This window comes from Ambystoma mexicanum, chromosome 5q, assembly GCF_040938575.1.
Source record: "Ambystoma mexicanum isolate Mex_15411 chromosome 5q, UKY_AmexF1_1, whole genome shotgun sequence".
Lineage (NCBI taxonomy): Eukaryota > Metazoa > Chordata > Amphibia > Caudata > Ambystomatidae > Ambystoma > Ambystoma mexicanum.
In genome coordinates this window covers 1,052,998,754-1,053,020,751 of record NC_090933.1, presented here as the reverse complement: position 1 = coordinate 1,053,020,751, position 21,998 = coordinate 1,052,998,754, and the positions used below count along the sequence as shown (strand labels likewise).

Here is a 21,998-nt window from a genome sequence, read left to right as displayed (position 1 = left end):
TGGCGGTGGCGGCTGCACACCTACGCAGGGAAGCAATCCCGGTGTACCCTTATCTGGACGACTGGCTCATAATGGGGGAAACCCCGGGAATTTGCAGGTCAAACATTCAGAGGACTATCGACCTCCTCCACGAATTAGGCTTCTCCATCAACGAGAAAAAGTCAAGTCTGGTGCCAAGCACCTCAAAACAGTTTCTAGGAGCTATCCTAGATACTCAGAAAGGATTGACCTTCCCTTCGGAAGAGAGAATTCGGAATATACTTCTGCAAATTCCTTATTATCAGTCAGGTCAACAGATAACAGTACGCAAAGCTATGCGATTACTGGGCATGATGGCGTCATGCATTTACCTGGTCCCCCACGCGCGTCTGCGTCCCATGCAGGAATGGTTGGCGAAACAGTGGTCTCAGGCAAGTGGTCATTGGGACGATCTAGTGGTCGTTTCGCCAACACTCGTACAGAGCCTACACTGGTGGACAAGAGAGAATCTCGCAAAGGGGAAACCCTTTTACGATCCCGAAGTACAAGCCGTGGTGACTACAGATGCATGCCTGACTGGGTGGGGAGCTCACCATCTCCACCACACAGCTCAGGGTCTCTGGTCTCACTCAGTAGCCAAGAACCACATCAATCTGCTAGAGCTTCTGGCAGTATTCCGAGCGCTAAAGGCGTTCGAGCCCCATCTACTGAACTTGTCGGTGCAGGTCAGGACGGACAGCACGACAGCCATGTTCTATCTGAACAAGCAAGGGGGGACTCGTTCGCCAAATCTGTCCAAACTTGCCCAGAAAATATGGATATGGGCACTCAAACGGAACATCTTCCTGTCATCGCAACATGTTCCAGGGGAGCTCAATTCCCTAGCGGATATTCTAAGCAGAGACTCCCTCCCAGAAGAACACGAATGGGTCCTTCACAGAGACGTAGTAGAAGATCTCTTCTCTCAGTGGGGTTTCCCCACTATAGACCTATTCGCCACAAGCGAAAACAAACAATGCCCAGGATTTGCATCCAGGTTCCCCCAGCCAGACTCCCAAGGGAATGCCCTGTGGATGAACTGGTCAGGGATGTTTGCGTACGCTTTTCCACCAACTCCTCTCATCAGGAAGGTGGTGTACAAGATGAACAAGGAATCGATGACGCTCATCCTAGTTGCTCCCATGTGGGCGAGACAACCATGGTTTCCACACCTACGCAGGATGGCGGTGTGCGAACCCAGCAGACTCCCAGCCTGGTACAACCTACTGTCCCAGCAACAGGGTCAAACAGTGCATCAGAAACCCAACTCTATGAACCTAGCAGCATGGCTCCTGAAGTCATAGAGTTTGGACATCTCAAATTACCACAGAGGTGTATGGACATTCTAAAGGAGTCCAGGAAACCAAATACAAGGCACTGTTACTTTGATAAGTGGAAAAGATTCGTTATCTGGTGCCAGAATAAACAAATCAACCCGGTTGATTGCACTCCTTCCAACGTTGTAACATACATGCTCCACCTGCTGGATGCAGGGTTGGTTTTTAACTCGCTGAAAGTACACCTGGCAGCCCTCTCGGCTTACACCACATCCCATAACAAGGTCTCATGGTGGAAAGTACCAGTGGTTAAAGCCTTCATGGAAGGAGTAAAGAGACTTCACCCTCCTATTTCGAACCCACCGCCAGGATGGGACCTCAACGTGGTGCTAGCTAAGCTCATGGGACCCCCATTCGAACCCATGCATAAAAGTAGTCTCAAACACCTGACTTATAAAACGGCCTTCTTAGTAGCCATTACCTCCATAAGAAGGGTCAGTGAAATTCAGGCTCTGTCAGTGCAGGATCCTTTCTTTAATATCCACAAGGACAAACTGGTTTTACGCACACACCCTAGGTTCTCACCTAAATTCATATCCAAATTCCATGTAAACCAGTCCATCGAGCTTCCGGCTTTCTTCCAAAACCCGCAAAGCTCGGCTGAGGTGAAACTACACACCCTAGATGTGCGTAGGGCGGTCCTATACTATGTAAATAAAACCAGACCGCTAAGGAAAACAGATCAACTGTTTGTCTCCGTAGCTACAGGCAGAGAGGGGGATCGCGTCTCTAAGGGCGCTATCTCGAAGTGGATTATCAACTGTATACAGCTGTGTTACTCTCTTTCTAAAAAGACTCTGCCTTTTACGCCAAGGGCCCACTCTACTAGAGGCATTGGTGCCACTCTGGCTTTCATTGCAAATGTTCCCCTCGACACCATTTGCAAAGCGGCTACTTTATTCACACTTTTACTCAGCATTACTCCATTGACACTCATTCCAAGACAGATACACAAGTGGGACAAGCGGTTCTAAGACACCTGTTTGCTCATGACCCTTCTCACATCCCACCTCACATCCCACCTCCTTCTTCTGGTACTGCTCGCTAATCTATGCACAGCATGTGATCTAAGCAGATTCCACAAGCCTCAGAAGGGATACATTACTCACCGTAATCGTATTTCTGATGCTTGTATCTGCTTAGATTCACATGCGACCCACCCTTCCTCCCCTCCGAGAGAAGGCGCATGATTGCTTGTCTTACCTTTCTGTCTATCTGCTTGGATTATCTGTACTCACGCTACTCCTCATGCTTCCTCATGTCAGAAAAAATACAATCTGAGGATCCTACACGCGTGAGGGATCTTGGGTACAGTGGACGTCACACTAGGGATAGTATTACTGGCACGCCTGTGTCGACGCCCCATTTTTGACTTTCGAAAAACAAACTGTAATACTCCGCAGCTTCCACTAGATGTCGGCCTATGCACAGCATGTGAATCTAAGCAGATACAAGCATCAGAAATACGATTACGGTGAGTAATGTATCCCATATACAACCCTGAGTACTTATTAGACACGTCTTCATGAGAAACACCACTTATTTTCAGACAGAGTGAGCGCTTAACATAAGATGGCACTCTAATAAGTTCTTTAAAAAGGGAGGGAAAAAGGCAGAGTTATGAAAGCACACAAATCTTAATACTTTTCAAAGAACCACAGTGAGGCAGGTTAGGCAAAGTCTACTGGGGAGCAAGGAAGTTCAAATGCCTGGCCCACTCTTCTAGAGAGGAAGAGAAATGTGTCCAGGATCACACAGTGGGGTTATGCACAAAGAGTCTTTGTAAATAAGTTCACAAAAGATTGAGATCAAGTCAGGAAAAGTTAGTTAACAGGCCCCAGGCTAACCCAGGTTAGAAAGTCGAGGATTTACTGTCACCCCGAACGATCTGTCGCAAGGGAAGCCAGGCGGGACACAGTACCTGAAAATGGGAAGAACGCTCCAGCGGGGGCAGTTGTTCCTGGCAGCGGGTGCAAGTCAGTGTTTCGTCCAGAGGAAGAGGAGGTCTCGACGTGGAGGAAAACTGAAGGTCGTTGCGCTGCCACGGAAGAAACCAGCCGCGGAGTTTCCCGGTTACAAGGTACCACACTTTACTTCGCGGTAGTGGTAAACTGTGGTATTCCGGTTGCTGGGGTGCTTGGCTCGGGCAAGGCGGCCACGAGATGGTCCAGGAAGGCGAAAAAACGGCAAACTGGTTATCCCCACCAGTCAAAGGAAGAAGACTCTCCGGGCTGGAGATCTCCTCTGTCGTCGGGAAAAGTGGTGAGACGGTTCAGCAGGGCTCCACCGGTGGTGTTGTCATTGCAGGTCGGCTCGGCTTCTCCCTCCTCAGATTCTTTAGGTCCTGTGGCAACTTCTGAAGTTCCAGTCCCCAAAGCCCTGCTTTTATGCAGAAAACCCCATTCATTCAGCCTAGCTGTCACTCAAACATGCTAAGTGGTGAGCTGGGCGGCTCACCACTTGGGCCAATCACACAAGAGTGTGACTTGAGTTGCCGAGGCAACTCAGTCCAGGGTGCCTAAACCCCTTCCCACACTCCCTGTGGTACCTAGAGTGGCACCACTTTTGGAGGCTTCTGTGGAGAAGCCCGCCAAAAAGTGGAACAAAGGGCTCGACTTGGGTTGGAGTCACAGAAGCGAACACAAACGCCATTTTGGAACCAAGTTTCGGCAAAAAATACCAACCAGTGAATTTATATTAATTTAATAAACCAGCGGTATGTTCGAGGCTATTTTAAAAAGTGGTAGCCTCGAACAATGGGAAAATCCCATAGGAATATATTTGCGGTAGAATATAAAAAGTACTATCCACTGCCACCAGCCAAAACTCGGTCGGGGGGGACTGGACAGTGCCCCCTCGAACAACAGACCCCGGGGCAATCGAATTGCCCCGACCAGTACGTCCACAATATGATGGTTTGTACTGGTTCTGTTCACAATTTGAGACTAGTAAAGCCAATGGTGACTTTACATGCCCTGGGAGACAGTAGTCAGTCCCAGGGTATGGAGTATATGTTTGGGGTTTGCTACGACACCCCTGGGTTACTGCACGGAGGGTGCTGTGTAACCCATATATCAAAACACACTAAGCTCTATGGGGTAAAGGACCCCATAGCCCACACAACACATACAAAGTCAAAGGAACACCTCAAATCATGTTTAAGAGTGGGAGAAAAAGAGTCTCACTCTTAGTAGAAGAAAAAATAAACCCCAAAAATCCAGCAAAGCTACTGGGGGACTCAATAGGTTTGGGAAATTAGCCTTTACAGAGAATTCTCCCTAACATTATGCTTAATTCTTTTCTGGCAGGCACAGAGAGAGCTTTTTGCAAAGTGGTGTGGCACAATCTCTTACACCATTCTCGAGTTTGGCAACTTCTCAAGATGCAAGACAGACTCCAGAGCATCGTGCCTTTCTTCCTGTTAATGGAACCCAGTCAAACCTATTGTACACATTGTATGCTCCCCACACGATACGTTGCAAAATGCCCCTTCCTTAAAGTCTAACAAAGACCAGCCATTGGTAATGGGGAAAGTATAGCTTACGGTGTTGGCAGTATTCAATCATGTTTGGGTTTTATATTGTGCACCGCTGCCATTTTCACAGTCTCTTTTAACCTTGGGAATTGCCAAAAAGTCTTCGGTTTGGTTACCCAAGGAACAGTGCAGCATTGCTTTGCTGTTGAGTTACTGCATGTAGGTCGAAAGGAACCAGGTTCTGTTTGCTGGTAGGTTATTCAGGCGGGGGTGCTCTTGATGTTGGTAGTCTGGTGGTTTGCTACTGACACAGTCTTCCCTGCGAGTGAGGATAATGTTGGGGGTTGCTGGAGTCATGTGTGTGACAAGCTGATGGGAAAGATGTAGACTTCGAATAGTGTTAGTGTGTAAAAAGTGGTACTGGCTGTCACAGGGTGTGAGAGTCTAGATGATGTGTGTAGTATTAGGTGAAAAGGTATAAAGAAGAATGTTGGATGAGTTAGTGAGTGTACTAAATTCAGTTTGATGCCTTAATAGTTTGTTGCAGAGACCAAAGCGGTGTGGTAAAATTTTATGGCACGTTTGCATTCAATCGAAAGCGCAATGTTCTAGAATTAGAAATTAAGCAAGATTACACATCTCCAGGAACCCAGAAATATGTGGTAAGAATGTGTTTTTATCAGTGCTCTGCCATTCTACTATTTTCGGTGGGTCGGGGTGTGGGAGGGGGGCGGTTTGTTGTTGAAATGCGATTGTTAACACAGAAACTGTTTTGTAAATGATGCAATTTCCGAGCTGGATTAAGAACTACTTTGCTATAGATATTAGTCTTGCCTAATCTTGAAAGTTTTCTTAAGGGCGTGAATTACCATTAACCATGTTTACGCTTAACTGGCACTATATGATCAGTGATGGGATGCATATGATTTTACAACACTGTTAGGACTGGCAACTATTTAAAAGGACAAGTGGATATATAGATGGATAGCTATTGACTGTGAGGATATGTTCCACTGAGGGGTGCAGAGGGATAAACTTTAATGCCACGCGGAACCCCAAGGTCTAATACAATTTGTACATCAAAATGTCTTTATGAACCCATCTGCATCCTTTTCCACCTCCTGTGACGTCTCCGTGGACCAAAATTGCAAAGGGTGGACAAAGAAGGAAGGAGAGAAGCATAGACAATCTGAATGAGGACATCCCTCGGCCACCCTCTTACCCCCACCAACATAATATGTTGACCCCTGACTTACCTCACTTCAGGAGTCATAGAAAATGCTGCTTTCCTCAGGTGTAACATCACAGCAGTGAATTATGATTTCCATAAATCCTTTGCCTTAAGGATACAACATTTAGAAAATGTCTTAGTTGGTAATGGCTTCCTGTGGAAGCCATGTACATCTTTATAGAAAGTAATAGTAGTAAGGATCAATAGACTGACACATGCTGGCCATTTCCTATTCCACTCCACTGCCGCAGGACACACTTCACCGTTAGATCATCATTCACTCCTCAGCTGCTTAGTGTACACTGTGCCATCAAGCGGCTTCTTTAGTAAAGGTGTCATGTTTAGATCTGACTAAAACAAAAAAGCTCAGCACACGTTCTGAGGGCAAAGCTTAATGGGGAAGTGTGCTAAAAAATGTTCACGATCGTTCAGGCATGTACTTCTAAGCATACTGTAATCGATTTTAAACATTATTCCTATGCACCTTACCTTAGTTTTCCTCAATTATGCACATGCAAAAACAATGGGTTGGGAACGGCCATCTTGTGGTAATCTTATCCGATGAGGCATCACACTAACTTCAAGGGCGCTTGCAGCACGATTACAGCTCGCCTGCCCCTGAAGCTGACATCATTAGACGCGTGACTTTTTTAGTAGTAACCAATCACTGGTCTCTGGGTCATACTGACCCTAGCCAATGACTGCCCTCGCCCTAAGCCCCTCCCCTGGCAGCCATTCTCAGATTTTTACCACACGTTCAAGTGTTGGGAGTCCTCGTGCTATAGCTCTCGAGCTTTTTACTGCGTTTTGCGATTTTTCAAAGAGTTTAATCTCATTTTTCGGTCATCCAGCCTCAAGCTCCACCGTTTCTACTTCCGATCAATGGGGACCCGTTTCGGAATTTTCTACGTCCCTCAAGGGCGAAGTTTTCGTCGAGTACGCTTCTTGGAGGATTCCAGAATACCTTGAGGCCTACCCCGTGGACATGGCCCAGGACAAGGGAAGCTCAACGCCCGGATCCAAGCTGTTCAGGAACTGCCCTGGATGCGGATTGCAGAATGTGTTCAAAGAGGACAAGCATTCTAGATGCCTCTACTGCCTTGACGAAGACAAAACGCACGTGGAGAAGGAATGTGCATTTTGCAAGAACATGTCGGAGCGGACCATGAGGGAATCGACGGATCCGCCTCACAAACTGGCTGGAAGGAAAGAGCCCAGCGGTAGGTGAGAAGAAGAAGAGGTCCGAGCGGTCTTCTAAGTCCTTTGAGGGCACTCCGGCGACGGGGGCCCCACAGAAGGCTAAGCACCGCGAGTCCGCGGGCACCGGGAGCGCCGAACGGTCGGGCTCCTCGGCTGCCAGGCAGGGCTCACTTTCACCGACGCCATCAACCACGAGCCAACGCTCTGGCTCGAGGAAGAGAAAGTCGTAGATCCCGGGTAAGCTTCTGGAGAAGCCCCAGTCTATCCCGACGGAAGCAGCCGAGGGGGAGCGAGGCGGTGTCCCGCTCTCCAAGGTGGAGGCCTCAAGCACGCCAAAAGTGGTGAGGGCCCTGATTCACCCGGCTATGGCCTCTATCGAGGGAGTCGTGATGGAATGTGGAGGCTACCCCAGTGGAGACTACCTCGGGGCCCAGAGTTTCCCTGCCACTGCAGAGGGAATCCTCTTTTCAGCCCTTCGATAAGACCCCGTGAAGACCCCAGTGGAAAAAGAGGGGGTGGGCCGGTGGCCATCACGGACACGGATACAGCCTCTAAGGAGGAGCTGGTTGAAGTCGTGCAAGGCCTCAACAAGAGGTTTGAGGAGGTCTGGTCCCACGGGAGGAATCCCGGGGAGGCGGACGAAGAAAGGGACGGTGGCGCTGACGAGGCTCCCGAGGAGGAGGAGCAACCATCGCGCTCGTCGCAGCCATTGCCGGACAACTCAGTGGCCATTTTGATGGCAATCCAAACCTTATGCACGGAGATAAGGACGAGATTGCCTCTACCCCCAACAGACGACCCAGCAGAAGCGGGCCCGTCGGGAAGCCCTCCAAACAAGCGGAGGAGAGTTCACCTCCCCCCGCCTTTCCAGCCCTCACGGCCCGCTCAGCCTTCATCTCCTTCCCCTGATCCTAGGCATGATACGGGAACAGATATGGCCACGACGGGGACGGATGACGATGGTGTTGACGACGGGATGGGCCTTCCATGCCCGCCCGACGAAATTGGCTCCTTCCACGACATGATTTCCAGGGCATCCGAGCTCTTCATCTCTGCCCCGAAGGACAGAAGAAGGAAGGCTTCCTCTATCAACGGCGCAAGGCCAAGAGGAAGACTGTCCTTGCGGTGCCATTGCTTGACGACATCTGGGACAAGGGGCTTGCTCTCCTGAAGAACCCGTCCACCACGCCTGCCAAGAGGGATCGGTATGGGAAGAAGTACCGGGTCCCCGATTCCGCCCCTTTATGCCTCAGGGCACAGCCGACCCCAAATCCGGTCGTCTCGGTGGCGGCCAAGAAGAAGGTGGCGGGGGAGACGGCTTCATCTTCAACCTCTCCACCTGACAGCGAGGGAAAGAAACTGGACGCTATGGGACGACCAGTCATCTCATCCGCGGCGACGATAATTAAGGCGGCCAGTGCCCTAGCGATTGTGGCCCGCTACGACAGGGAGTTGTGGTGCAAGATCGCCCCCCCCCCCCATGCTGGACTTCCTACCGGACGACAAGAGGGCGGAGGCCCTGCGGATCCTACAGGAAGATGAGATGGTGTCAGACCACGCCATAACGGTGGCCGCGGACACCAGGTTCCGCCAGTTGGCCAACAGTGTTTGCCTTCGACGGCGGGGATGGCTCAAGGCAACAGATTTCCGCCAAGACGTGCAGACCAGAGTTCTGCAGATGCCCTTCGATGGGAGCAACCTGTTTGGAAAGACAGTAGATGAGTCACTTCAGGCCATCAAGACCGACACGGAGACGGCTCGGGTCTTGGGAGTTTTGCAACAATGACGGCCGCCCTTTCGGAACCCCCGAGGCAAGCAAGGTGCCTCCAAAGGATTCGGCGGTGGCTCCTCGACGTACCACCAGGCAGCCCGCTCCTCGTCACAAGAGGCCTACAGAGGGCACGGGAAGTCAGGAGGACCCCGTCGCCAAGGAGGCCAGGGCGGCAAGACCGCCTCCAAGCAGGACTGAACCGGCCAGGGCGTCGGACCCCCCACCTGAGCACCCCGGTGGGAGGCCTGCTGGCGAAGTTCGTCAGCGTGTGGGAGTCCATCTCCACTGACAGTTGGGTGCTGGATGCCCTGGCCCACAGGCACACTCTCGAATTTCTAAGGAAGTGCCCCCGAATTCCTCCCTTGGCCAGGAAGGAAAATCACATACCACAACTGCTGTTAAAAGTAAGGGAGATGCTCAGGAAAGGGGCCATCGAGCCCATCCCGAAGAGGCCCCGGGGCTCCGGAGTATACTCAAGATACTTCCTCATCAGAAAGAATACAGGCGGTTGGCGCCCCATCCTGGTCCTGCGTCAGATAAACAAATACATCAAGGCCCAGAAGTTCCGGATGGTCACCCTCCAGCACATGCTGCGACAGCTGGAGGCAGGCGACTTCCTGTCGTCGCTGGATTTGGAGGATGCGTACTTCCACATCCCCATTCTAAAAGGACACCGAAAGTTTCTCAGATTCGTAGTACAAGGATGGCACTACCAATTCAAGGCCCTGTCATTCGGATTGAAGTCGGCGCCCAGGGTATTTACCAAGTGCCTAGCGCCAGTGGCGGCGCGGCTGCGCCTGCAAGGGATCCACGGTTACCCCTACCTGGACGATTGGCTCATCCGAGCAAGGACAAGGGAGCTCGCCGTCGAGCACACAGCAAAGATCGCCCAACTGCTCACGGACCTGGGATTCTCCATCAACTTCCCCAAATCCCACCTGGTTCTGTCGCAGGTCGCACTGTTTCTGGGAGCCATGCTTGATACAGTGGCACGATTGGCTTCCCCGTCGGAGGAAAGGACGAAGGCCATCCTAGGCAAGGTGCTGCGCTTGCTGGCCACAGACGTTGCCAGGATGAGGTCCATCAAGTCACTCCTTGGCATGATGTCCTCTTGCTTCTACCTTGTGCGCCTATGCAGGCTGCGGATGCGTCCTCTCCAGGAGTCCCTCGACGCCCGTTGAATGCAAGCGGCGGGCAGCTTCGAAGACAAGATCCCGGTCAACGAGGTCTTCCGCCAAGCGAGTCAGTGATGGGGCACCTGCGCGTATCTTGCGGCTGGTACGGACTTTCAGACCCCAGCACACCAGAGGCGGTGACGATGGATGCCTCCCTGGAGGGTTGGGAGAGGCCTTTGGCTCCCGGAGGAGAGGTCACTCCACATCAACATCCTGGAGCTCCGAGCAGCGTTCTGGGCTCTCAGGTCATTTCTCCCATCCCTCAAGGGCAAGGTGGTAAGGATCTTCACCGACAACACCACCCCGATGTTCTACTTCCAGAATCAGGGAGGAACCAGGTCCCCGGCCCTATCCAAGAAGGCCCAGGATCTGTGGCACTGGGCCGTTGGCCAGGGGATGTTTCTGGTGCCCTTCCACCTAGCAGGAATAAAGAACACCATCGCCGACTCGCTGAACATGGAGCTGCGCTCATGCCACGAGTGGGAGCTGTGTCAGGACCAAGTGGATCGGCTTTTCTAACGATGGGGCAAATCCCAGATCGACCTGTTTGCCACATTGGTGAACTCCAAGTGCCAGAGGTTCGCCAACAGGTTTCCCCAGCCGAGGAGCATGGGCGATGCTTTCGCGTTCCCCTGGGACGGCCTGTTCCTGTATGCGTTCCCTACATTGCCGTTGCTACTGCGACTCGTCAACCAACTCAAGAGGTCCCAGTGCAGGATGATCCTCTTTGCACCGGTGTGGCCGAGACAGATCTGGTTCCTGGGCCTTCTGGACTTGTCAGCATCCCCCCCCCCAGTCAAACTATTGACAGACGCAGAGGAGGCGCCATCCTCCATCACGACCCGGGGTCGCTGAACTTGCAGGCCTGGCTCCTCCGGCACTAGAGTTTGGAGGGTACGATATCCCCCGGACTGCGGGGAGATGCTCGCAAAGGCCAGCGCGTTCTCAACTCTCAAGTGCTATGGACACAAATGGAAAAGGTTCTCTGTCTGGTGCCGTGCACCGAAGATTAACCCTCAGCGAATTACGGCCCCTCAAGTGCTGCTGTACCTGCTGTCGCTGGCCAAGGCGGGGCTGGCTCATGCCTCCATCAAAATACATCTGGCGGAGATCTCCCGCTACACCAGAACTACGGGACGATCATCCCTGTGGTCTCATCACCTGGTATAGGAATTTATGAAGGGACTGTTCCGTTCATTCCCGCTGATGAAGGCTCCGGCCCCGGCATGGGAGCTCAACGTGGTGCTGACCAGGCTCATAGGGGCGCCTTTTGAGCCCCTGCCTTCGGCACCGTTGAAGTTCCTGTCGTGGATAACTGAGTTTCTTGTGGCCATCACCTCTGCACGACTAGTGGGAGAGATCCAGGCCCTATCCTGCAAGCCTCCATACTTGACTCTTCACGAGACTAGGGTGGTGCTGACGATGCACCCCTCCTTCATGGCCAAGGTGCCGTGGGACTTCCGTCTCAACGAGCCCTTGGTTTTACCAGTTTTCTTCCCGTCGCCGGCCGAGAGGACTTTGCACTTGCTGGACGTGGCTAGAGCGCTGAAGTTCTACGTGACCCGCACAAAGAGTTTTCAGAAGACATCACAACTGTTTGTGAATTTTGGACCTGTGAACCAAGGGAAGGTCCTCTCGAAGGCTTCCATTTCCAGATGGCTCTCCGGCTGCATCATGTACTGTCACCGGTTGGCAAACCAACTGTTGCTCGGCCGTCCGAGAGCCCATTCGACCAGAGCGATCGCTGCTACCACGGCGTTCTTGTCGGGTGTACCCCTGCTGGACATCTGCAGGGCTGCTACGTGGAGGTCGACGCACACCTTCACGAGATTGTACTGCGTCGACTGGGATTCTAGGGAGGAGTCCAGGGTGGGCCAAGCAGTGCTGCGCAACCTGTTTGCCTGAAGGTGTGCCTGGTGAGGAGGTAAGAGTTGCTTAACGTTGAGTTGATGAAATGCTTAATGTTGAGTCTTGCCACCTCCCGTGGTTGTGCATGTGTGCACTGGTATGTATTCTTATATTCATGAGCATGTGAATCCATGCCAGACCCCATGCTGGAGAAGGAACAAGTTACTTAACTGTAACATGGGTCTGGTTGGATTCACATGCGAACCCTCCCTCCTACCCCTCTGTGGCTCTTCACTTGGTCATACTGCCACTTTACGTGCTACCAAATCTGAGGATGGCTGCGAGGGAAGGGGCTTAGGGAGAGGGCAGTCATTGGCTGGGGGCAGTATGACCCAGAGACCAGTGATTGGTTACTACTAAGAAAGACAGATCAGAAACGAAACTGATGCTGATATTTTCTTTACCGAGGATTCCCAGCCTGACTGGGAATATTCATGGGCATGTGAATCCATGCCAGACCCATGCTGGAGAACAACAGTTACAGAGAAGTAACTTGTTCCATTTCTTTTTTTGAATCGCCTGTGACTCGTTTATGCTCTTTTCAGCTATCTTTGTAGTACGAAGCCCCTGCGAACAGATACTTACACAAGCAGAACTGATTTCAATCATTACATTCCTTTTATTAAAAAAAAAATTGTTGTACAATGACAGCAATACAGCCCTACCAGTACGAGCCTTAGTATTCTGAGGAGGAAGTAACTGAAAGAGAAAAATGCGGAAACGATGGGGAATCGAACGATAGCTTGGAAGATGAATCACCAGATCTTGAGCCTAGTCGCATGGAAGTCGTTTCCACCTGGTGTACCTGCAATCGTTGCGTGGTCATGCCAACTGAGGGGGAGATCTGCTGCTGCCAAGAAAACTCTGGATGCTTGGCCTACATATCAGAAGAAGACACACCACTGCGATGCGTTACCGAGCTGCATGACTTCAGGGCAGCCTGCTTCACAAGGTCTGTGTTGAGGATTATGATGGTGCTTAGGCACGAACTTCACGCAACAGTTCGCCCTCGCAATCCAAGTAACAAGTAAGTGTACTCTAGATGTGATGGCATTTTGACCACCAGACGACTAACGTTTCATGTTTGTCTCCTACATTGTCGTAACTTTGATCGATCACTGACAAATGAATTTAGTCTGCAAATTGAATATATTTCTCTTGCTTTTTGGAAATCAGAGTGTTCATCACTTACGTGTCTTTTAGTTTCAACTAAAAAACTATATTTTTCTGTGGCCCAAACCATTATGGATTGAATGGGTGTTCACTTTTGTAATGCCTCGAGACTTCAAAGCCCAAAATCATTTTTCCATTAAGTAACTTTTGTAAGGGCAACTATGCCATAGAATTTAGGATGCATTTTCAAGTAAGGGTTGTACAGGCTGGTGGACTACCATTCGTTTACATGGTGGCTTTATGGGAGGCTTTGATTCGGCGTTCAACGAGTAATACCCGCCTGTGTCATTGGAGCCCTTCGCGCCAATTTCCCCAGTGACAGCTGACAGTACAGGGGATTTCCACACACTGTGCTGCAAACTCAAGTATATACAATTTGAGAGGAACTTATCAGGGGATATCAACTTGTTAACCTTCGCACCCTAATTTTACTGGAATTGTATCAACGTGTCGCAAAAGTGCAAAGAGAAACCGGAGACAGAGTTCCTCTACTCAGGGTAACAGGATCAGATTGGGTTTTTCACTTCACACAAGAACATGCGCCACAAAAAAGTTCTGTACAACTGAAATATAGTTGAAACTTGTTCTAGGTTTAATTAGGTATGATATGTTTCGCTCTTGGTCATTCTGCCTTTTTCAAATCAGGTCTATGTCTGTGTTCATCTAAATTAGGTTCCAGTCTTTGTTGGTAGAAAGATAGTCGTGAGTTAAATCCCTCCTATAAATTCCTTCGTCCCTCGTGTCTAGCGCGTTCCGCTTCCGTTTTCCAAAAGACTGTGTAGTTTGCGACCTCAAAATCACCAAATTAAATAAAATACAAACTAGCATATACGAATAGTTTCAATTTTTCAGTGACTCAAGAACACGCTCACTCGTCTATAAGGGACATGAAAGAATGGTTGGTGCCCTTTTGCACTCACTTCATCCACAACAATCCATCCCCCCTCCATTATACCCCACTCCGGTACTGGGTTGGTCGGAACGGCCAATGTGCCAAACACCATGTACAACACAGAGGGATCCTCCACACTCCCCTCTCAAGACCCCGCCCCTGCAATCCACATAGGTTTGTCTCTCTTCAGCAGCGTTCAGGGCCTTTTGCACTCACCTCATGCCCATCCATCCCCCCCTCCAGTATCAATGGCAGTTCACACCTGTGGCCATGCACTTGAAAAGGGGCTGGGAGGAAGGCAACACTAAAGATGCCAAACACCATGTACACTTCAAAGGGATCTTCTGCACAGTGACCATTTTTCACATGGCCTCCCCAGACCGTGTTTCCAGACTCCCCTCTTCAAGACCCCACCCTGCAAACCACATAGGTTTGTCACCCTTCAGCAATGTTTAGGGCCTTTTGCGCTCACCTCATGCCCATCCACCCCCCCTCCAGTATCAATGGCAGTTCGCACCTATGAACAGGGTCGTAATGGGCCATAAGTGTCTCGGGCACCGATGAAAACATGGCACGCAGTTCATATTCATTATAAATTCCTTTTCGTGCACTGTTTTAGTATTAACCAAAAGGTGAGTATTTTGATGAAAAGATTGTGCAAATTGTGCATTTAAAATAATATATATTCATGAACAGTTTTCACTACTTCTAGCAAGTAACTCATCAAACTGGCACACATAGCCCAAAAAATTAGGCCACTTTCATTTACAAAAAAAGATCAACACAAGCATTTTGCGTTAGTGGTTCAACCCTGGTCCTATTGCTCTATAGGCTGTATGAGCAATCCTATTCCTGTGCGCTCGCAAGGGGGCAAGGTGGGTAGGTATGGCATATGTGAAATGTTGCCATTGAGGCTGAGTGGATATCAACAAACACGTCGCACATTCACATACGCATCCACTTTTCAAAGCCTTTATAAACACCTTGACAGTTAACAGGAGAACATCTCTGAGATCTACAAGGTATCTCATCACCGTTCTACCTGTTCCACGGCTTCTTGCTCCTCTGCTTGCTGAATTGGCTCATTTGTTCATCCAGATAATGGTAGCTCACCTATTTACTTCTTTATATTCATCGATCACTGATCTCAAAGTTTCTAGCTATTTCCACTAATGCCCAGTATTGTAATGTTCATTTTTCTGAAAGACTTCACCATTGTCTGTTTCAAGTATTTTGATCTCGGTAAAAAGTACATTGCATCACTGTGCATTGTAATAGAATGGAATTCGTTTGTGCTCCATGTTTGCAAGCATGTTTCCTTTTGATGCTTTAAAGTTCATTCAACGGACGAGTAACACGTTATGATTTGCGGTATATCAATCAATTCTGCAACAAAATTATCGCTGTGTTCATTCGACTAGGTTACACAGGTTTTCTTTCTTTAAGGAAAAAAAATTGCATACAAAGCTGTGTTATAATTTCTTCAATCACATGCATACAGTATTATTTTTTGTAATTATTATATTTTTTATGCATATTTTACGGACTTTTCAAGCATGCCTTTATGTATTGTTTTCGGTTGCCCTTCTGTGAGCCATGCCAAAAGTCCAGGCACAGTCCTGCATGCATTCCCGAAGGATATTGATTTAATAAGAAGATGGATTATAAATTGCGGTTTCCAGTGGATGAGATTGAAAGTGTAGCACAGGCTGTCTCGGACGACGTGAGGGCCAATCGATTCAGTCTCTGCAGCCTGCACTTTACCGACGATATGTACGAACAGGCGAAGTGCACAAAAAAGTGTCGACCCAGAATTCTTCTTAAATTGCTTCCAAATGCAATAACAACTCAATTTTCGGCACAGGCTTGCTCAGGTGAGTCCTGGACGATTAATTAGTTAAGTTTGTTGGTGTGTAGGACGGATGTTCTGCAGAAATAAGTATTCTCTATGATCTCTCGATTTAATTAAGGTAGTGTATTGAAAAGGTAACTTTGTGAACGGATAAGAGCTTTCGGCGTATATTTACTTAAATTTGTCTTACTAAAGTTTTCATAGTTAGCAGATTCTATTACATTTTTAAATGTTTCACTTTACTATACATCTGTCTCCGCTTTCTGGAGCCTCTTGTAAAGCAGTGAAATGTGACCACAATGCCATAGTCCCCTATAAAAGTCGCATAATGTTTTCGAAATCTGTTGCTCGACACATTTAACGTAGAGCCCTCTGATGGAAGCACCAACCCTCTCAAGTGACAAAACCACTCACATTTCTAATATCCCAATGGTAAGCCCTACCGACATGCACAAAGGGATATACTCTTAAATCCTGTCCCCTTTCCTCCATACTGTATTCCTTGCGGGGGACGGGAGACAATGTTTTTCACCAGAAAAATCTTCTTGTCCTTTAAATTTAGAGGTGCACGTGGGCGGGGCCCTGGCAGCATGCGCTCGCCTGACTCCGCCCACTGGTGCCACTCCTCAGTCCTCTTTTCCACGTCGACGGGAATGGGCCGGATTCACCAGCACTCCTGGGTTTGGCTTCTGCCATGTAATACCATGCTCTCTTCTCCTGATATTCTTCTGTCTTTGTCTTTTTCTTTTGAATAGGCACTTGGTCCTCTGATGCCACGCTCCTCCTCCGTTCATGTCGACTTCAGCAGGCATTCAGCAGGTGTCCAGCCGAGGGTCTCTTCCCCACGTCTGACCCCCACACCCTTTGCCTCCGCTGCCTTGGCCCCAACCACGGCTGGGAAGGTTGTTCCGCGTGCGACGCGCTGACTCCACGTGCACTGAAGAACAGACTAGCTAAGTGGAGGGAGCTCTTCCAGAAGTCACCTCCGGAGGACCTGAAGGACTTGTCAAACACTGCACAATGCCAAAGGCATGACCTCTATTTATATCGCACCCCGTAAGGGTGACTTCTTTCCAAGGAAGTGCTCCGCCCAGAGGAACCTCTCGGGTTCTCATAACAGCACACACACCGAGGCTAGTCCAGCTACCGGCCTTACGGTCGAGGGGTGTCTGGATCCTTCCAGTGCTAGTGCTGAGGGACTGCAAGGTTCTTTTACCAGGGTTAATCCTGAGGGGCAATGCCCTACTACCGGCATCATATCCGAGGGGCCGCATTCACGCAGCACTACTGGCAGTTCAGCCGAGGGCAATACGCCTTCCAGGTCTCGGAATGAGGTGGGGCGTAGGCCTCATGTTCCAACACCAAGCGTCTTGGAATGGGCTGGGTCCGATGTGCCAGGAACCACGACTTTGGCACGCAGCTCGACAAAATGGCTGCAGTGCCAGACAAGATGGCCGCTTGTTCGATACCCCCTCTAGCGGAGCGTGTGGAAGAACGAGTCACAAGGTGGGACTGATGTCAACCAGGTACATGGCCTAAGGTTTATCCATCAGCAGCGCAGGGCAGGATTCCCCTGCACCCCAGACAGAACGTGCCCCGGCTCCAGCCACCCGCAGCCACTCAGTCAATATCACCTGCCACCTCTTCATCCTCCGAAGACGGGTTCTTAGAAAAGTTCCTAGGGCTGATGCCAACCCCCCATATGTGGGCCATCCTTCGAGACACTATCAGGGACATGCTCCCTCCGGCCCTCCCACCGGCCCCCATAGTCATTCCTGCATTGGCTCCGGTGCCTGAGGCCACAGCGCAGCCCGCGCTGCCCCTGCTGTCTTCTCCGATTCCGGCAATCCCTGCAGGCAGTTAGACAACAGCCCCCGCAGCAGCCACCGGCTCCGTTCTCCACACCGCAGCTCACGGCGCCCAGTACCGCTCCACCTGATCTGGATCCTCTGAGCCCTCAGGTGGACACAGACGGAGAGGAGGAACACGACACGCCATCTTCAGCCAAGGCCTTCCACAAACGCATGGCACTGCTGGCAGAGTATTTGTACCTTCCTCTAAGGTTGAACAGCCTGAGGAGGGGGTCTTCGCAGAAGTCCTCACCCTAAGACCCCCTACAAAGACGGGGATCCCAATGCAGAAGGACGTCATTGTTCTGGCCAACAAGGGTGACTCAAGCCGCGCTCGGCCCAGCCTGTCAATCGGCGCCTCGACGCCAAGTACAGGCAGATAGAGGGGGATACACTCTTGCGTTCGGCGCACCCTCAACCGCACTCTTCAATGATTGCTGCAGCGTCACTCCATTCTAAGCCTCAGTCGTCCTTGGCTTCCTCATCCTCAACACGGCTAGGCAAGGACGAGAAGATCTTGGAGGCGTACGGGAAAAAGCTGTACTCCCAACGCTTCCTTGCAACTGCGTCAAGCCAATGCTGATGCCATGCTGGCAGCCCTTAACCAAAGACTCTGGCGGGAAATTGCTGACTTCCTACTGGAACTTCTGCCACACAGCCTATCTTGCTTCAAGGCGGGATTAGGAGAAGCCAGGCTGGTAGCGCAGGACATCATGGAGTCCTCGGTGGCCCATATCGATACCTCTGGCTGGGCCATCTGCATCGCCACGGACATGAGAAGGACGGCCTGGCTCCGGGCTACTAAGTTTAACTCTGCCGTCCAGGAACGCATATTGGACCTTCCATTCGAGGCTAGTGACCTCTTCCACTCCACCATGGATGAAGAATTAGATCAAAAGAAGAACAGCTTGCAAACCTCAGTCTTTATTCTTACAAAGGCCACGCCCAAGGCGTGCACCGAGTCACATCAATGCTCCGACAAGCGGCGGATGTCTGGAGGGTTCTGGGGCTTCCAAGAAAGGAGGTCCAGACAACTTGACCGTTCCCCGAGTCAGCACCGGAGGAAACAACAAAAGGAGGGTGGCAAGGGCTTTTTCCAATCCCCCTCCTCTGCAGCAGCCTCGGAGTGAAAGAAGACATGACACGCCCCTTCGGGTCCACGTGTCTCCAGTGGGGGGGGGGGCAGGCTTGCCTTGCACGTGCAATTTTGTCACTAAAAGTTTTCAGAACCCCTGGATCCTCTCGGTAGTATCCACGGGGTACTGCCTGCCGGTCCCTTCCTCTCCTCCCTCTTCGCCCACAGATTGGGACAGCAACTCTGTTGGCGGAGATCTGCTCGCTAGTCGAGAGCCAGGCAGTGGAGGAAGTCCCAGCCTCCCAGCGAGGTTTGGGCTTTTACTCCAGGATATTTGAAGAATAACCAGGCTGGCCTGAGAGTTGTGTTGGACCTTTCCACCCTCAACTTCTCCCTCTCTACAAAAATTCAAGATGGTTACGCCAGCACTCATTGCAGAGACACTGAACAGGGGAGACTGGATGTGCTCCCAGGATCTGCTGGACGTGTATGTACACGTCCCTATTTGGCAGCCACATTGGTCCTTTCTACGGTTCATGATCATGGGCTGCCATTTCCAATACAAAGTGCTTCCCTTCGCCCTCAACTCAGCCCCCAAGGGTATTTACCAGGTTAATCAATACAGTGGCAATCCTCCTCAGGGCCACCACGTGTACCCATACCTGGATGACTGGCTTGTCTGGGCTTCAACTCAGGAGGGCGTTCTCCACACCTCCTCCGCACTTATGAGCACACTCCACAACCTGAGGTTGACGATCAATCTCAAGAAGTCTCTGCTGCACCCCACGCAGAGCCTGACCTTCCTGGGCCTCATCTGTGACACCGGTTCCGGGAGTCTTTCCCTCGGAGGACAAGAACATGGCTATCAAGAGAGCCACTACTCACTTCCCCTCCAGGACAGTGACCTCGGCCTGATGGTTCCAACACCTGCTGGGTATTATGGCAGCGGTCCTGTTGGCCGTACCCCACACGAGACTCAAGATGGGGAGATTACAGCTGCACTTTGCAGCCTAATGGAATCAGGAGAGGGGCTCCCAAGCGGAGCCTGTTGACATTCCTACATCTCTCCACCCGGACCGCACCTGGTGGTCTAGGAATTGCAACCTGCAGTAGGGCAAGCACTTTCAGTAGCCTTTCCCGCAGGTCACCGTCACTACGGACTTCTCCCTAGAAGGCTGGGGAGCCACGTTGGACAGTCACAGCGTCATGGAATCTGGACGCGGCAGGAACAGGAGTCCCACATCAACTGGCTAGAATTGAAGACCATATAGCTGGCCCTCAAGGTCTTCCTCCATCTGATAGAGGGCAAGACAGTACTTATCCAGTTGGACAACTCCACCAGCATGTACTATATCAACAAGCAGGAGGGTACCAGATCCCCTCTGCTGTGCATCCTAGCTGTCAGCATGTGGGAATGGCCTCTGGAGAACATCATCTACCTCACAGCTGTCCACCTCCTGGGGGAGTCCAACCTAGAGGTGGACAGGCTCCGCAGACTGGGGGCGGACAATTACGAGTGGCAATTGGACAACCTGGTTCTGAGGGAGATTTTCCTCAGGTGGTGGCAACCCCAAGTGGATCTGTTTGCCTCCCGAGACAACAGGAAATGCCAGCAGTTCGCCTCTTGGCAGGGACAGGGCTCGGGCTCCCTGGGCAATACAAAGGGACTATACGACGGATTAGGCCTTACCTCCCACACCCCTGGTACACAGGCTGATTTGCAAGATAAAGGAATCTTGTCACTACAGCATCATTCTGATAGCTCCCTGGTGGCCGGCGAGACCTTGGTTCTCCGAGCTGCTCAGCCTATCAGACATAGGTCCCCTATTCACCTACTGCAGGGTCCAGCTCCTCTCCGACCCAGCAGGGAGGCAGGGTACTCCACCCCGCTTCCCACAAGCTAGCCCTCGCAGCATGGTTCCTGTGCAGGTCACCCTGAAACACTTGAACCTATCTCAGGCTAACCTGCAGATCATCCAGGGCACCAGAAGCAAAGCTACCAGGAGCCAATATAAGAGCAAATGTCCAGATTCTGTCATTGGGCAGACTCTAAGAAGATCGACCCCGTTAAGTGAACGTTGGACGACATACTCTCCTTCTCGGCACACCTCGCACACTCCGGAGTGCAGGTGGACACATGCCGCACCTATCTGGCAGCCATAGGAGCCTACAGAAATTCGGAGGAGGTTCTCTTCTCCGCTGCTAACCCGGTGGTCGAACGGCATCTGGGGAGCCTCCACAGGCTCTACCGGCCTATAAAAAAGCCACACCCTGTATGGGACCTCAATGTAGTCCTGGGCGCCTTGGCACAGAAATCGTTCGAGCCAGTGGCATCCGCGAACATCCTTTTGGTCACGTTAAAGACAGCACTGCTTGTAGGCCTCATCTCCCCTCGTAGAGTCAGCGAAATCCAGGGTCTCGTGGCATCAGAGCCCTATACTACTTTTCACATGGACAAGGTGGTCCTCCGGACGCACCCGGTGTTCCTACCCAAGGTTACCTCCTCCTTCCATCTGAACAAGGAAATAGTCTTACCGACCTTCTTTGCCGACTCGGAGGGTATTGCACCGTCTGGATGTCAGACACGTGCTGAAATACCTTGACAGGACCAAGGACTTCCGCAAGTCGTATGCCCTCTTTCTCACTTTTGGTTGGTCAAGGCCCGGCTCTCAGGCCTTCATAGCAAGGTAGATCGCAGTCATTAAGGAGGCCTTTGAGGGGCAGTACAAACCAGTGCCGGCCAATTTGCATGCCCATGCAGTCACAGCCAAAGCCACGGCCAAAGCGTTTCAATGGCATGTGTTGTGGCAGGTCATCAGCAGGGCGGCTACCTGGGCCACCCCTTCGGCTTTCTGTAAGCACTACTGTTTGGACGCTGCCTCCAGATCAGGCGCGGCTTTTGGGCAGGGGGTTCTAAGAAACCTGTTTGCATAAGGAGGGTCTTCTCTCCACCCTGGGGCTACATTCAGTTGTAATCGCCCATACAGTATGGAGGAAAGGGAACGGGACGTAAGAGTAATTAATAGTTACTCACCGTAGTG

General features: G+C 51.0%; 1 protein-coding gene across 2 annotated transcripts in view; it reads left to right on the top strand.

The window, feature by feature from the left end:
• Positions 1–21,998, top strand: part of TAF2 (TATA-box binding protein associated factor 2) — a 2,148,555-nt gene that overhangs the window by 670,207 nt on the left and 1,456,350 nt on the right. For both annotated transcript variants that reach the window (XM_069621552.1, XM_069621551.1), the window contains exon 13: positions 5,378–5,492. In XM_069621552.1, the coding sequence (XP_069477653.1) occupies positions 5,378–5,492 (115 nt within the window). The remainder of the gene's footprint in view (positions 1–5,377; positions 5,493–21,998) is intronic.